Below are 14,159 nucleotides of genomic sequence, written 5' to 3' on the forward strand. Positions count from 1 at the left end.
TGTCCCCGCAGTATCTGAAGTAGTTCAATGACCTCGACCTCAATCAGCAGAAAAGTAACATCCCCGCCTGATAATGTATCTTTAGTCTGAAGCACTCTGAAATGGTACATTTGGCGCAAAAGTGCCTTTATTTTTTTTCCTTTACTGAAGGAAAATTAGAATCCAGAACTTAAAAAACACAATTTAGCTTAAGAATTTGGCCTGACTGCTTCGTCCACCGCTGTTGTTAAAATGTAACATGAGAAAAATACAACCCTTGTATTTATGTTTCAAAATTTATTTGCAAGAATTTGTTTTCATGAAGTCAAGCAGAATTGAGACAACCAAAAACCACAACAATTATCATTTCAATTACATTTCTTTGTTCGCATTACAGTAGTCAAATTGGCTTTTTATTCTCTTCACTTTTGTTTTAAAATGTTTTTCATGGGCTGCTGGTTTGAAGTCAGTTGGTAGAGCAGGCACCCCATCAATAGATGTAACAGTCCTCATTGCACAGTGTCACCCCCCCCCCCCCATCTCTCTCAACTCAGTTCCTGTCTATCTTTAGCTTTAGCTTTCTCCAAAAAAAGGCAAAAGCCCCAAAAATAATCCTTAAAATGATGTTCAATTGCTCAGTCACTATGTTGCATTCGGAGAAAAAGGATCCAAAAATAGAAATAAAGTGAACTCAATATGCACAACACATCCAACCTTCAAAAGTTTATATAGTAAAGTTTCAAAACTAAAATATTTTTAATCTATCCACATGAAGCTGGGTTTTGGCCAAGAGGGAGTCTGAACTTTGTTGGGATCCACTGAGTGTGAAGTGAGTGTGGGGGCGATCGGGTGCGAGGATATCAGGGAGAGCCTTGCAGCAAGGAGTCCCATCCGAACACAGCTGTCTGTGTCTCGCTGCTGGAGGATCCCAGCCATTAACGCTCCTGCAAGGCTGAAAACAGAGAGCGAGAGGGCAACTTTAGCTGAGAGGGTTTTTCTCTTTGACTTTTTGACTGATAGATATGTGTGACAGGAATAGGGAGAGAAATAGGTCAAAGTGATTCAGAGCGAGTTAGTAAAGGAAAATAGAAGGAATAGCCAAAAGGAAGAAGGTATGGTAAAGCACCTGTCTCCTGCTCCTGACACATTCACCGTCTCCTCTGCTGTCACAGTCACCGCTGGAAAGTGAAGAGCACAGAGCTGCCTCCTCTGTAAACACAAGGTCATCACGTTCACTTCCATGGAAATTAACACCGTCATCATCTAAAACAAATATTTTTCTTACCCTCTTCTGTTTTCTTGGCTGCATGTTGACCGAGCCTGCTTCATGCTCTCCACACACCAACACCCCATTTGCCCCAAGAGTCACCACGAGACAGTGCAGATGCTCCAGGAGGGGGCGTGAGAGAGCAACAGCTGCACTCAGCACCTTGTCAGGAGAGCTCGGAAGCACTGCACCCCCACAAGACAAAAGCACATCCTCAGTTTCAGTCTAACTCTTTCTATTTTTTTCACAAGAACTCAGCCTGTTAAAACTTCCCCTGGGCACGAGTGAGTAAAAGAAGTCCACAGCTTAAGCTTCAGATACTTATAAATAAATATAGTTCACCTTCAGGCGTTGGGAGGCCCAGGGTTTTGTTCATGGTGAACAGCTCTGCCAGGTTTGGGGATGAATACGACAGAGACTTCCAGGCGTCTGAGAGGAAAGGCTTGCAGGCCTTTTCTGAATCAGTGGGCTCATACCAAACTGTGACACAAACCCAGTGCATTGTGTTACAATCAATGAAAGCTTTTGTTCATCATTAGGATCATTTAGCATCCGTCACTGTGTGCTTACTATTGATGTTGTGTTTAGCAGCGACTGAGCAAATGTAGTTGATGGTGGTGACAGGAATGTTTCCATCCAGGCAAACAAGAGTGGCTGAAGAAATCTGCTTCTCAAACCGAGACACCTGTAAAAAAAGATAACTATTTAAAGAATAGAATGATGAAATTAAGGTGCTAATGTTTAAAACAAGAGGTTCATTCCTGGGGACAACAAGACATTTGAGGAATTGTAAAATACTGACAGTGGGAAACAAATTATGTTAATGTTATTATGTTAATTCAATATTCAATCAATAACTTGTTGTCTGCATGTTTGTATCTTCTCTTGGGAAACACTGCTTAATTGTCAGTTTTTCTCAATGGGTCCATGATGTAATAAATGAAAGTCTGGCTGCTTTGAAGAACACTGTTAACCTCAGAGAACCATAGGTGAAATATTCAGTATCAACTTTAGCTGACCTAAAGAAATATCTGAGAAGTCAACCACAGGCTGAAAACTGTTTAAAAAAAATACATATTACATATTTTTCTATGAAATATGATTATATATAAAAACAAACACGACTAGTGAGTGTTTATTAATACATTTGAAAACGGGTTAACTGGTTGTTAAGCTAACAACCCAGCACATTAACTGTTGTTTGTTCTGTGTAATGTTTGGATGATGTGAGTCCAGGTAATTCGGCTCCCAGTGAGGCCCGATATTATAACAAAACAAATTTAGCTTAAAAGCTCACAAAAAAGAAGAAGTAAAAACTTTCCAATTCCAACATTTTGGTCTCATAGGGTTAACTAAGCACTGAGTCAATAAATCAGTTACAAATTGAGCCCTGTCCTTTACTCACAGTGTAAAGAGTTAGAGTTGCCTCCTAGTGGCCATTAGACAGAATGGAGGTTTAAAAGTCTTGAATACGGCTTCAAGATGCAAACCAGATGATTTTGGTAACTTCTTATTAAGCACAAGGTCTGTGTGAGTCAATAAGTAGTTAGTCTAATATGAATCTAAATATGGGTATGGTGTGATAGAAACCTTGCAGATTATATATTTCAATAATAAATGAGTATAAATGTGCAGTATCAAAAAGCTTGGTCTAGCCTTAACCTTGCATAAAAAATAATAAATAAATATGTAGTTAAAACTTACAAACTGCTCTGTGATTTGCTCGTGTATGTCCATATCTCCCAATCCGAGACTCATTTCTCCACTCTCACCGATAACAACACAGTACGTGGCTGTGCTTTGATCTTCTAGCCTCGCCACACCACTTATGTTCTTAGAGAAAAAAAGAGAAATTACAGGTTTATGTAAAGGGGATTATAATCCTGTTTAGGACTCATCGGTTGCTGATGTTACATACCATGTGTTTACAGTAGTTAAACACTGCATCACTGTGGGAATCAGCTCCAGTAGCTGAGATGAGCAGAGGTCTGCAGCCTAGTCGACTCAGGGAGTCTTGAAGGAAAGAAGCAAAGACGTGAGTGAGACAATCAGATTTGATGTGCATGAACATAATCAGATAAAAAAAACAAACCTGCAATGTTCCTTCCTACACCGCCAAATGACTGACACACACTTCCTGGGTTTGTCTGTCCAAACTGAAAGAGGCAAAACATTTCATAACCATTATTAAACAGTCTAACATGGAAATGCAGTGTTGAGTATTCATACTGTATGTGCTATAAATGAAACTTACAATCAGTGATTCGGTTTTTCCTTTCGCAATAAAATCTACATTTATCCCTCCTATGACAACCTGGGAAAACACAATATTTAAATAAATATTGATAATATAAAAATAGAAACCACTCCTCCGTTGTGTTTGCACTTACAATTTCTGATTCTGAGTCAGACGAGTGCTTTCCATAACGATGAGTCCCGCCTCTTGTCAATCTCTCACTGGTTTGTTTTGACAGTGTGCAGGCTATCTGACTTCCAACTTTTGCATTGTTATGAATGAGAGCAATGTCTGGGAGCATGACAGGATAAGGACATTTCAGGTTTTATAAAACATCAGAAGCCACTGCACTGCAACATACACCTGCTGGCCAAGACAACAATCTTCTTTGTGCCTTTTTTTGTACTCACATTATTTAAATACAGTCAATGTTCTTTAACTCTTTAACTCAGATTCTCAGAAGGATACTGGCCTGGAGGGACTTTCCTTTCGTCATCTCGTTGACCTTTTGAAGAATGAACGGCGTCACATCTCTTCCTGTTATACCTCTAGCTCTGAGTCAAAAATAGATAGACAAAGATAACTTTTTTTTCAGCTGATATCAACACTTTGTTTGATTCACAGCAGATCACAGCTCACAGATACTTTCTGCACCTCGCCTCTGTCACTGCAGTCTGTATGGCTTCCTCTATCTGCTGGCCGGCTGCTGCATGCTCCTCTGGGATCGGCACGGCGATCAGGACACCGCTCTGCAGACCCAGAGACAGAGTGCTCACTGCAAAACACACACATCAACATCCATGAAAACATATTTTTGTTATTTTGCTTTCACAGAGTTTGGGGTCTAAATGTACTTTCATCTGTTAGGTCACTTCTTTAAGCTTATTTTTAAAGCCATCCTCTCACCTCTTTTTTTTTTCAGATTTATGATGATTTTAAGTATTGTCTTATTTTACCATTTAATGTAGCGCCCTTTAAAGTTTATCTGTATGACCTCCACATCTTTAAGGTCAAAGTAGAAATCAATGTTGAGGATTTAAAAAAGGTGACATACAAATGAGTTTTGCAGCCTCCTCGGGGTCCCAAACTTGGTATGGAGAAGTGAATCCACTTTGTGGAGAGAAGAAGGCTGGGAAATTCTTTGATGCCCCGTAAGTGGCTACGCAGACACCCTGCGTCTCCTAAGAGAAGATGCAAAATAAAAGCAGATAAATATAAGTCCACCTGCTCCCCTTCAACACCCCTTTGCTCAACATCTGTCTTTTTTCAATTCTCTAAATTAAAATGTAGCATAGACTTATACAAAGAGAAAACATCATGTAGAATCTTCTTGCGTCATATTCGTCACACATTCCACTTTCGCCTTTTTCCTTATCTTTAGGACATAAGGGTTGTCCTATTCTATGTATGCATGTTCTAAAAAACCCTGTCTATCATGTTTTGTTATTGAGGCTCCACAAATAAAAAAGAACAAAAATCATTTTTGGTAAACAAAATTGAACAAAGCTACTAAAAGCCAATATAAAAACATGGAGATATCTTTTCCATGTTTGACTGAGAGAGGTGCCCTTACATCAAACATTGTTCAGTGATGACATTTACTTTATTATTTATAAGATTCTTACAAGGAACTCCAGGGTGCGACCGATGTCCAGAATAGATTTGACTCCAGCAGAGACCACGGCAATGGGAGTCCTGCCAAGCTCTGTGAGATCTGCGCTGATGTCCAGACCTGAAGAAATAACCAATAACTGTAGTGAATCATTTAGAGCCTTTGCACACAATACACTTTGTAATACTCTTCAAATAACATACATGGAAGTATGCTTTCCAACATAACAAAGACACAAATGAACTGCTCTGACAGTTTTTGGTGTCCTTCATTCCTCAGAATGAAATAATAGCTTTAAATATGACCTAATCTGAATCATATTTGCATCCTCATCTCTGTCAAATGTCTTTGTCATCAAATAGACACAGAGAGGAAACGTTACTCTTTGTTACTCTTTGTCAGGCCACCAACAAATCAGCCACTTTGTTTGTGTCCGTGGTGTGAAGGGAAAAGTAAGTTAGTATTTAAAAGAATGATAAACAAAACTCTCTCTTTACTGTTCTCTCCGTCTCTGTGAACCCCTCCGATGCCCCCTGTGACAAAGACAGGGATGCCAGCTTGATGTGCTGCGATCATAGTGGCTGACACGGTAGTTCCTCCAGAGAGACCCTGAGAAAAAACAAAGAGGAAAACATTCCAGACACCTACGTAAATAAAAAAGTCAGTAAATATGCATGACCACTTTTTGTTTTATCAAAGTACAAGTTAAACAATCTTGTCTTTTCTCTATTTTGTCCTGCTTTTCATTTCACTTTTCAGTTCTACTCCTCAACAAGTCAGAAGAGAAATCATCTCCTTTCCGTTTACAGAAACACTTTCATAGCTTTAGACACTTTTAAATATTTACTTTCATAAATTTCATCAAATTCAAGTATTCATCAGTATATATATATATATATATAAGTACAGCTGTTAAGACAAGCAGATTTATTAATGAGATGATTGACAGAAAAGAATGGGCGGCTGTTTTAGTAATCATCAATTTCATGCAAAATTGCAAAAACATAAATCAAATGTATTATTGAGGTTCGGAAAAAAATTACTTTCAGCCCTATATTTGAAGTCGTTAAATCGAGATTGTGATTCTTTTACTAGAGGACCTTAATACTTCTTCCAAAGCTGGCGCTGAGTGTGTTGGTGTCTCACCTTGCTGATGACGTAGGGCAGATCACGTCGGGACACCTTCAGGGAGCTCTCACAGCGGGCGAGGTGGTCGAGCTCCTCCGAGGACAGACCGATATGGACCTCACCATCAATCACTGCGACTGTGGCCGGAGTGGCTCCTTCAGCTCTCACAATGGCCTCCACCTCCTTGGCTGTTCTGTGTTGATTCACCAGCAAGGATTAAAAACCAGTTTGTGCTGCAGGTATAACAGATTGATGAGCCTTTAAAAGGTGTACCTCAGGTTGTGTGGATAGGGCATCCCATGTGTGATGATTGTGCTCTCGAGTGCGACCACAGGTTTGTTTTCTGCCAGAGCCTGTGACACAGGCGTATGAACTCTGAAGAGGCCGTCTACGAGAGGAGGGTTCAAAATCAATCTTATTTCAATGATCAATTTGTCTTAAATTGTGTGTATCATTTGAGATGAAATGTAAGACATATATTATTATTTACCATTTTGGGACAATCTGCTCTGATACGTTCTGATGCCTCGCCGCAGGATGAGTGCAGACGCTCTCTTCAGGAGTCTCATTCTGTTCAGATTTTAGGAAAATCCTGAAAGCATAAAAAAATAAAATAAAATTCTGTGTAGTCAACTGATACATCAAAGTCAAAGCTGTTTCACTGCTTTCAGGCTGATTTAACAGAGGCTACTTCTCCACTCCAGTGCTCCTCGTCCTTATAGACAGGTACAAACAAAAATCTGGGATTTAGTAATGATTTGAATGTTTGTAGAACAGTTTTGAAGATTTAAAAAGTCCAAAAAGGTTTTAGACTTAAAAAAGAGACTGGGTATAGAAAACCATTCCCCATTTACAGTGGACATTCAAAAACTACAGCTTTAATAACAAATTCTACTCCTAAATGTACTTTTTAAACCTCCTTCATTTTACAGAGAACTTTTCATGATGTATCCAACACATTCTAAAAATCTGAGATCAACTTCCACGAAGGAAATATATTGAACACAATGACTTCCTTGTCAAAATCTAAACAATAAACAACATACCTCTGCTTCTTTAAGTTAAAATCGAAGCAGCTTTCCGCTTGAATCGCACCCTACAGAGTGTTTTTTGTCACTACAAGGCACACGTCCAGCTCAGCCATGGTGAGGATTTTCTTTGCTCCAGTTCTCCACTTTGTTCCCACCACCCTCCCCCCTTTTTTGGGGCCACTCTCAGAAACTGACATCCACATTCCTGAGCTGATTGTTGTCTCTTTTTTTTTCTCACTGAATGTAAGCACTCAGCTCAGCTATAGTTAACATGGATCACATTGAGAGTGACTCACCTGAGACACAAAGTTAAAAGTAAAAATGAAAAGTGTCAATCAATTCTAGACAGCAGATGCTTTGCCGAGTATTGCCCGCTTTGTCTTTCACCTCATCAATGACTCTGAGTGCATAAGAGGTAAATTAACCCATCTGTGAAAGTGCCTTTTAAACAAATGTTATAATGACCTTATTTCTAAAAGCACACTCTGTACTACTGAAGTATAGACTATTTATTAAACATACACAGAACATACATTCAATCAGCATATTACCGATAAATCACTTTACTACAAACAGGGTTTGGTGCTTACCTTCTTAACTGCAACAAAAATGCTGTAAACTTTGCCCGGGGGTCTGAACTTTGACCCCGGCACTGTTTACACAGCCCAAACGCATCAAACACAGATCCCTGGGGTCTTAACTAAACTGGTGTTACCTCCAGAGTAAAAGTATGTGATAGTAAACGTCAAAACAAGAATACTTTTGAACTGATATAAACCAATCAGACACATTAAAAAAACTAAACCACCAAAGTAATCCTGATTCTGTCTCCACATTTTTCCTTTCTTTTTTTAAACCCACAGGGAGACTGACGTTTGACAAGACTCTCATTTATTTGTTCAAGTCGTATGAGTACATTACATGTTTACATGCACTGCTGACTTCTCTCTCTTTTCTTGCTTGTATGATATTGTCATTCACTGGAGAATATTTAAATAGCTCATTAGCTTCATTCTCTATTGAAGGAGCTCTTTGTAGATCGTTGTAATGAACTGTTGTACCATTATTGATGATGTTGGCACTCCATAAGGTTATATGAGATTTAAAGGGGGGAAAAGGAAAGAAGAAAAATAGTTTACATCATAAAACCAGAAAAAAAGCAATAAAAGGAACACTTGCTTTGCGTGTATTTATCAAACTGTTAAATGTCTCAACTGTCTGGAGGCTTGTATTCAGCTGTGATGTGCATGTGACACTCTTCACTCAAATTCAGTGCATTTATAGTAAAACCACTTTCCCGTGTCTCTACAGGACTGATGATTTGGGTACAACCTGCAGAGCCAGGTTCACAACCTGTATTGAAGGTTGTAGTTATTTTTGCTTCCTGACAGATCTGAGCTGAGCTCTCCTCGACTTCCAGCTCTGAACTCTCCAGTAGCTCTTCTTCAAACCACTGTGGATGCTCCAGCTGGTACACTTGAAAAGCCTCTATGGCATCCTGCAGGTCTCTGCCTGAGGGACAGTGGTGGTACTCGCCCTCTGATAGTCCTTCGATGCGGTTCACACTGCCTGGCTTGTGCTTTTCGGTGTCTAGGATCCTGAAAAAGAGCTCTTCAAACTGTTTCATCAGCTTGTATCGTACGGTAATGTGGAAAGGTGAAGGCACGTCTTCCTCAGAACAGACGTCATCAAAGTAAGCCACGATGTACTTTTCAAATGATGCAGATCGGATGAAATGTGGGACCATGAGGCTGAGGGCCGGACTGAGCATGTCACCTACAAGTGAGCGTGCATCCTCTCGCAGAAACACCTGTCTGTCTCCACACATGGCTCGCCATTTGGCTTGAACTCCTTTTGAGCACAGGATGAGTATCTTATCTGAAGACCTTTCTATTTCTCGTCTGTGCCAGTCTAACCACTGGATGCTTCCCAGCACTCCCAGTCTAGTAGAGTCCAGCAGATCCAGGACCACTTCAGTGCCACATTTGGTCACCAGGAAGGCGCAGAGCTTGAGAACGATGTTTTTGTATAAAGGATGGTCCAGGGAGTAAATGATGAGAACTCTTTTTCTCTCCTGCACTTTGAAACCTTCTGGCTGTTCTTCATCAGCGCATGAGGATATGATCACAGGCTCTTAAGAGAAGATACATTTCATTGATTAATAATTCATTCAAGCTGCAATTTTCTGTTCAACAAAGAGAAATAATCAGAATGCAGACCTTCATGAGACGCTCTCCGCACTAAAAATGCAAGAAAAACACCAATGACCAGCAGCCCAACAGCAGTCTTTATAAACAAGGTCCGTGGTGGATAATCTGAAACGACCAGGAAGAAAAAGAAAGTGATTAAAAGTGATTTACAACCTGGCGGTTTAGAACCAATCCAGACGGTCTTTCATTAATCAGAGACAATTGAAAGGTAATTAACGGCTTGTTGAAATACAAGCACAATAAACTAATGTTCTGATACGATAAACAAAAATTGTATTGCTTCTTGTTGTTTTTGTGAACTGTGGGACTATTTGCCCTGACATGATCACTCTTTTTTAATTCACCCACAAAATCTCACAACTTTCCAACTCAAAAGGAAAAGTATTCTGACACCTACAACAACAGTAATGACACTGCTTTAGTCAAGGGGGGGGGGGGGGGGGGGCAAGCCTTAAAGGAAGAATATGCAACTTTTTGATCCAGTAGATCCTTGAGCACCAGCATGAAACCAAAACAACTCGAGCTGCATTGTGGTGTTAGCATGCTTATGCTAGCGCTCTTTAGTTTGCTTGTAGCTTCACACTGAATGTCAATTTACACAAAATGACCAAGATCTAAAAACGCTTACTTTTATACGCAAGGGGATGAGCCGGTTGGCCGTCCCGTCCATGTAAACACGCTTTAGATACGGCTCAGACAACATCACAGACAGCGGGACTCCGGTGTCACACTCATTGTAGACAGTCATGACTCACACAGTGACTTTCAGAGGATTTACTTGATTTCTGCTACATTTATGTGTACAATGTTGCATATCCAGTCTTTAAGGATTATGAACAAGTGATTGAATGATTGTCTGTATTCGCGCATACGGATGGGAATGGTCCCCTTCAGACAGATTTTCATCCAGCTTGATTCAGGTCAGGCCAAAAAACATCTCATGATTGATTGAGTAACATGTTCAAGAACTGTTTCAGGACTTTTCGTCGACAGTTTTGTCTTGAAGCGGTCATCAAAGGAGTATCAAACAAACTGTGAGGTAGTTCTCATTGGTTACAAAAGGTTATGCGTTGGCTATTGAATCCTGTCATGCCAAATGTCTGAGTGCTATCTTCACTTCAGTGTTGTTTGAGTTGTATGTTAGAACTATGAAGCTGCATAGCCAAACAGACCATGTCACACTTTTCATTGCTCTGCTTGTTTGAAGTATCCAGTAGTAACTTGGTCTAGGCCCATTGATAACAACCCTTCAAATCTTATTTGTACTTCGAGGTTCCTAGCTACTCTGCACACATTACTGTATAACTCTAGCTAACTGTCTAAATTGGTAAAAAAAAGAGAAAAGGTACTTACATTGGCAGTAATTCAGTGTATTCTCCCAACGCAAACAGTCATTCTTGCATCGAATGAAAAATGGCTGAATCTGAAGAAGAAGCAGAGTAATACGGTGAAATTTACAAGACTAATAACATTACCAACCTTTATGTATGGGACGTTAAACTAGACTGAGAACTGAACTTACCGTTATCAACATGTCACACTGAGACAGCTCCCACAAATCAAACTCAAATGGCACATTCAGATAGGTTCTGTTTTCCTTTACAAGGGAGGAAATGACAGTGAGAAACAACTCCTTGTGTGTTCATGCTAACAAAGCAGTCTGCATTGTTGTAATCGATGATTTAAAACTGTTAGAGACAGATAGAGGATAACATACCTTTGAGATATTCTCTGAGCGAAGCAAACTATGACTCTGGATCACAGAGACTTTGTACATCTCTGAGTACTGTGCCGCCTCAAATCCCAAAACAAGAGATAACTTTTTATGCTCCCTATCAGCAGACAGATTAGAGCTCATGTGAGGATCCCAGAGACTACCTGAAAATAACCAGAAATGCAGATTTTATTCCCCTAGAAGTCTCACAACAAAACGTACGAGATTTAAAGATTGTTATCTTTACCATTTTGCAGACACGGTAGGGACTTTTGGATCCTCCTGTCACTACATCCTGCTTGTGACAGAGATATAGATTAAGATTTCTGTTGTATACAGAAGAAGTCAGTGAAAAGTGAAACATGCCTGAACACTCACGAGACACTTTAAGACGCTCTGGGACGCAAAACAAAGCAATTTTACACATCCAAAAGATGTTGTTGATTCATATTGTTGTAATGATACATTCAAAAGAATGTGAAAAAGAAACAACCTGTAGAGATACCTGAACACAACATATAATCATTACATATTGTTTATTGCTCACCTGGGATGGCAATTTGCTTTTCAATCCTGTAGTCTCCAATTTCAGGTTCTGGTAAATTAAAAACGGACACTGTGTACGTCCTACCCGGTTCAACCACAACGCCATCCAAAGAAAAAATCCACTTAAGAGAAAGAAGAAGTCTTAGTTGTCTTGTTATTAACTTATATGATAAGATAATAATAATAAACAAATACAATCTCACCCTCTCTTGTCTTGGATTGAACACTTTGTCGAGCCTGAAAGAATACTGCACACACATACTTTGATTTGTAGTATCATCCTGAATCCTTATCACTGATCCATGAAGTTTGCGTATACCTCCTGTGAAAGAAAGAATGTATCATTTGACATGAAAGATTCCTCTAGTTAGATAAGTCATATTTTGAGGTATCAGAACAGCAGAGATGATCATCACTTACCATTTATCAATGACTTCCACTTCACATTAACGACAGAATGAGGCTCATCATCGTCCATCCAGACTCCCACATGATCAGAATCCCAATCCGGGCCGGTGGGAGCTTCTTTTCTCGGTACCATCATGTGGCTCTCTGAGCAGTTTTCTAAAATTAAGGGAACAATGTGTATAAAGTGTAATGTTGTTAATATATTACATGACTGTTTTATTATATATGATGGAAGCCAAATCAAATAATTGTCAAAAAAAAACAGTTTTTCCCAGCAAAAAATTACAACAGCAAGCTAACAATAACAACACTGTGATGTTTGGAAGAAACCCAGTCAACTGCAAAAGTTATGTCAAACAAAATGCTAATGCAATATAATAGTTGGACTTTACTTTACTGAATTTAAAGATAACCAACTTACCAATTTCACATTTCTCCAGACCCTGAAAAAAAAGAAGAGAGTTTCTTTCATTTTTCATTTTTCAAAATTGCTCACATACTAATTTTCCACAACTGAGTGATTACTCACTGGTTGACGGCAGTCCAGACGCTTGTCTAGAGTCCTGAGAGAAGACCAGTCCGCTAGTCCCGCAGTCACACAACAGAGGAAAAAAGAAACATGGTTCATTTTGGTGGAGCCGCTGTGACTCCGCAACACAGACGGACAAGCTTTAAAAACTCAAGATTCAACAAAAATAGTTAACTCAATGTGGGAAGTGTGTCGGGTCGTTTTGCTACGACAACACAAAGAAGTCTCACTCTGATCTCATTTCAAACATTGTTATTTGTTGCATGTTTATCAGGTTCTGAAATCTGAATACAAAGGAAGGATGCTTTTTTTTTTTTTAATCTCATGTGGTTGGTAGTTTCCTTTGTCTCTGCACAGGCAAGACAAATACTGCACGTTCAAACTGCATTTTTAATAAGTAGTTGTGTATCAAGAAAGTGAGTTGCTTTTTGTGTAAATGCACATTAGATTGATGCCAATTGTAAAACATTGAAACACCACTCACTAGAGGGCAGCAGTGGCCAAGCTTAAATGATCAAATGTCTGCTATGAACAGTTTATACTGCATGTTGGAGTCTGAGAAAAGGGTCACAGTTAATTGCTGTACAAAAACTCTGTCACATACATGAAGAATGAAGTAGCTAAACGAAGAAAAAACTAATTTTGGTACCATGATTAAACTGTTTTTTAAGGAACATTTTGGCTTAAGTAGACAGGAAATAATAGAAGTTAGAAATGCATATTAACAAAGGCTGTATTTTCTATACAAGTTACAGACTAACACCTCCAGAGGTCACCAGGAGGACTTCACTTAAATCAACACCCAGCCTGACCTTAGAAAGCACCCAGGAAACTAAACCCACAGGTACACACATCTCACAGGATCATCACGTGAAGCCAACTCACAGCCCAGGATTATGACCATTAAACAGACTTGTTTACCGGGGATTAAATAATATAGGACAACAATCTGGCTGTTACTATGTGTTAATTTCTGTCGCTTTGTCTCAGCTTTACTGTGTCTCCTCCTACTGGACGTCGAGCTCAGCCGTATCACTTTACATAACACTAAGGGAGAAACACAGACAGTCATGTGCCACAGAAAGCGGACCAGAATAGACTGTCGAGGTAGTGTTTGATCTCTCCACTGTATGAGAATGGCTGACAAATATTCTTGCTACGGTGGCCTTCATTTTCAACTGCTGTGTTCAGGATTTGGTCAACAGAATTAAGCATTTATAAGCAGCAGATACAAACCTAAGTAATAGACAGATGATTATAAATGATACAACAGTATAATGCTGTAATGATGAACATAGCTGATAACAGAAGTTAAGTTTTTTGTTATTGATTCTGTATGCATTTCTTTTTTACTTGTTTGTTTTTTGTTCCTTTTAAAGTTTAATATCAACCTAAACTGTATGATTTGAGAGGGTGTAACAAGCTACCAAATTACCAAATACTCTTATATATACATTTCAATTTAAAAAAAACATACACACATAGAAGATATATGAAGG

The 14,159-nt window shown here is 39.2% G+C and overlaps 2 protein-coding genes across 2 annotated transcripts; both read right to left on the reverse strand.

Annotated features, from left to right (window-relative positions):
* Positions 1-172: 172 nt before the first annotated feature.
* Positions 173-7,403, reverse strand: zgc:136858 (uncharacterized protein LOC678543 homolog). The gene is made up of 19 exons (XM_061035762.1): positions 7,269-7,403; positions 6,713-6,814; positions 6,496-6,610; positions 6,241-6,415; positions 5,592-5,703; positions 5,108-5,214; positions 4,537-4,663; positions 4,137-4,257; positions 3,951-4,036; positions 3,637-3,773; positions 3,501-3,560; positions 3,339-3,402; positions 3,165-3,259; positions 2,951-3,079; positions 1,817-1,931; positions 1,589-1,726; positions 1,265-1,431; positions 1,106-1,188; positions 173-931 (listed from the first exon to the last, which is right to left on the reverse strand). The coding sequence occupies exons 2-19, from the start codon at positions 6,789-6,791 to the stop codon at positions 736-738; spliced, it is 2,106 nt and encodes a 701-aa protein (XP_060891745.1). The 5' UTR covers positions 6,792-6,814; positions 7,269-7,403; the 3' UTR covers positions 173-735.
* Positions 7,404-8,127: 724 nt separating this feature from the next.
* On the reverse strand, positions 8,128-13,908 carry LOC132972723 (interleukin-17 receptor A). Its single transcript, XM_061035763.1, has 11 exons — positions 12,661-13,908; positions 12,553-12,574; positions 12,144-12,287; positions 11,927-12,045; positions 11,725-11,845; positions 11,425-11,472; positions 11,181-11,341; positions 10,986-11,060; positions 10,817-10,886; positions 9,473-9,568; positions 8,128-9,386 (listed from the first exon to the last, which is right to left on the reverse strand). The coding sequence occupies exons 1-11, from the start codon at positions 12,757-12,759 to the stop codon at positions 8,464-8,466; spliced, it is 1,878 nt and encodes a 625-aa protein (XP_060891746.1). The 5' UTR covers positions 12,760-13,908; the 3' UTR covers positions 8,128-8,463.
* Positions 13,909-14,159: the final 251 nt, after the last annotated feature.

The sequence above is a fragment of the Labrus mixtus genome, chromosome 4 (assembly GCF_963584025.1).
Source record: "Labrus mixtus chromosome 4, fLabMix1.1, whole genome shotgun sequence".
NCBI classification, from domain to species: domain Eukaryota; kingdom Metazoa; phylum Chordata; class Actinopteri; order Labriformes; family Labridae; genus Labrus; species Labrus mixtus.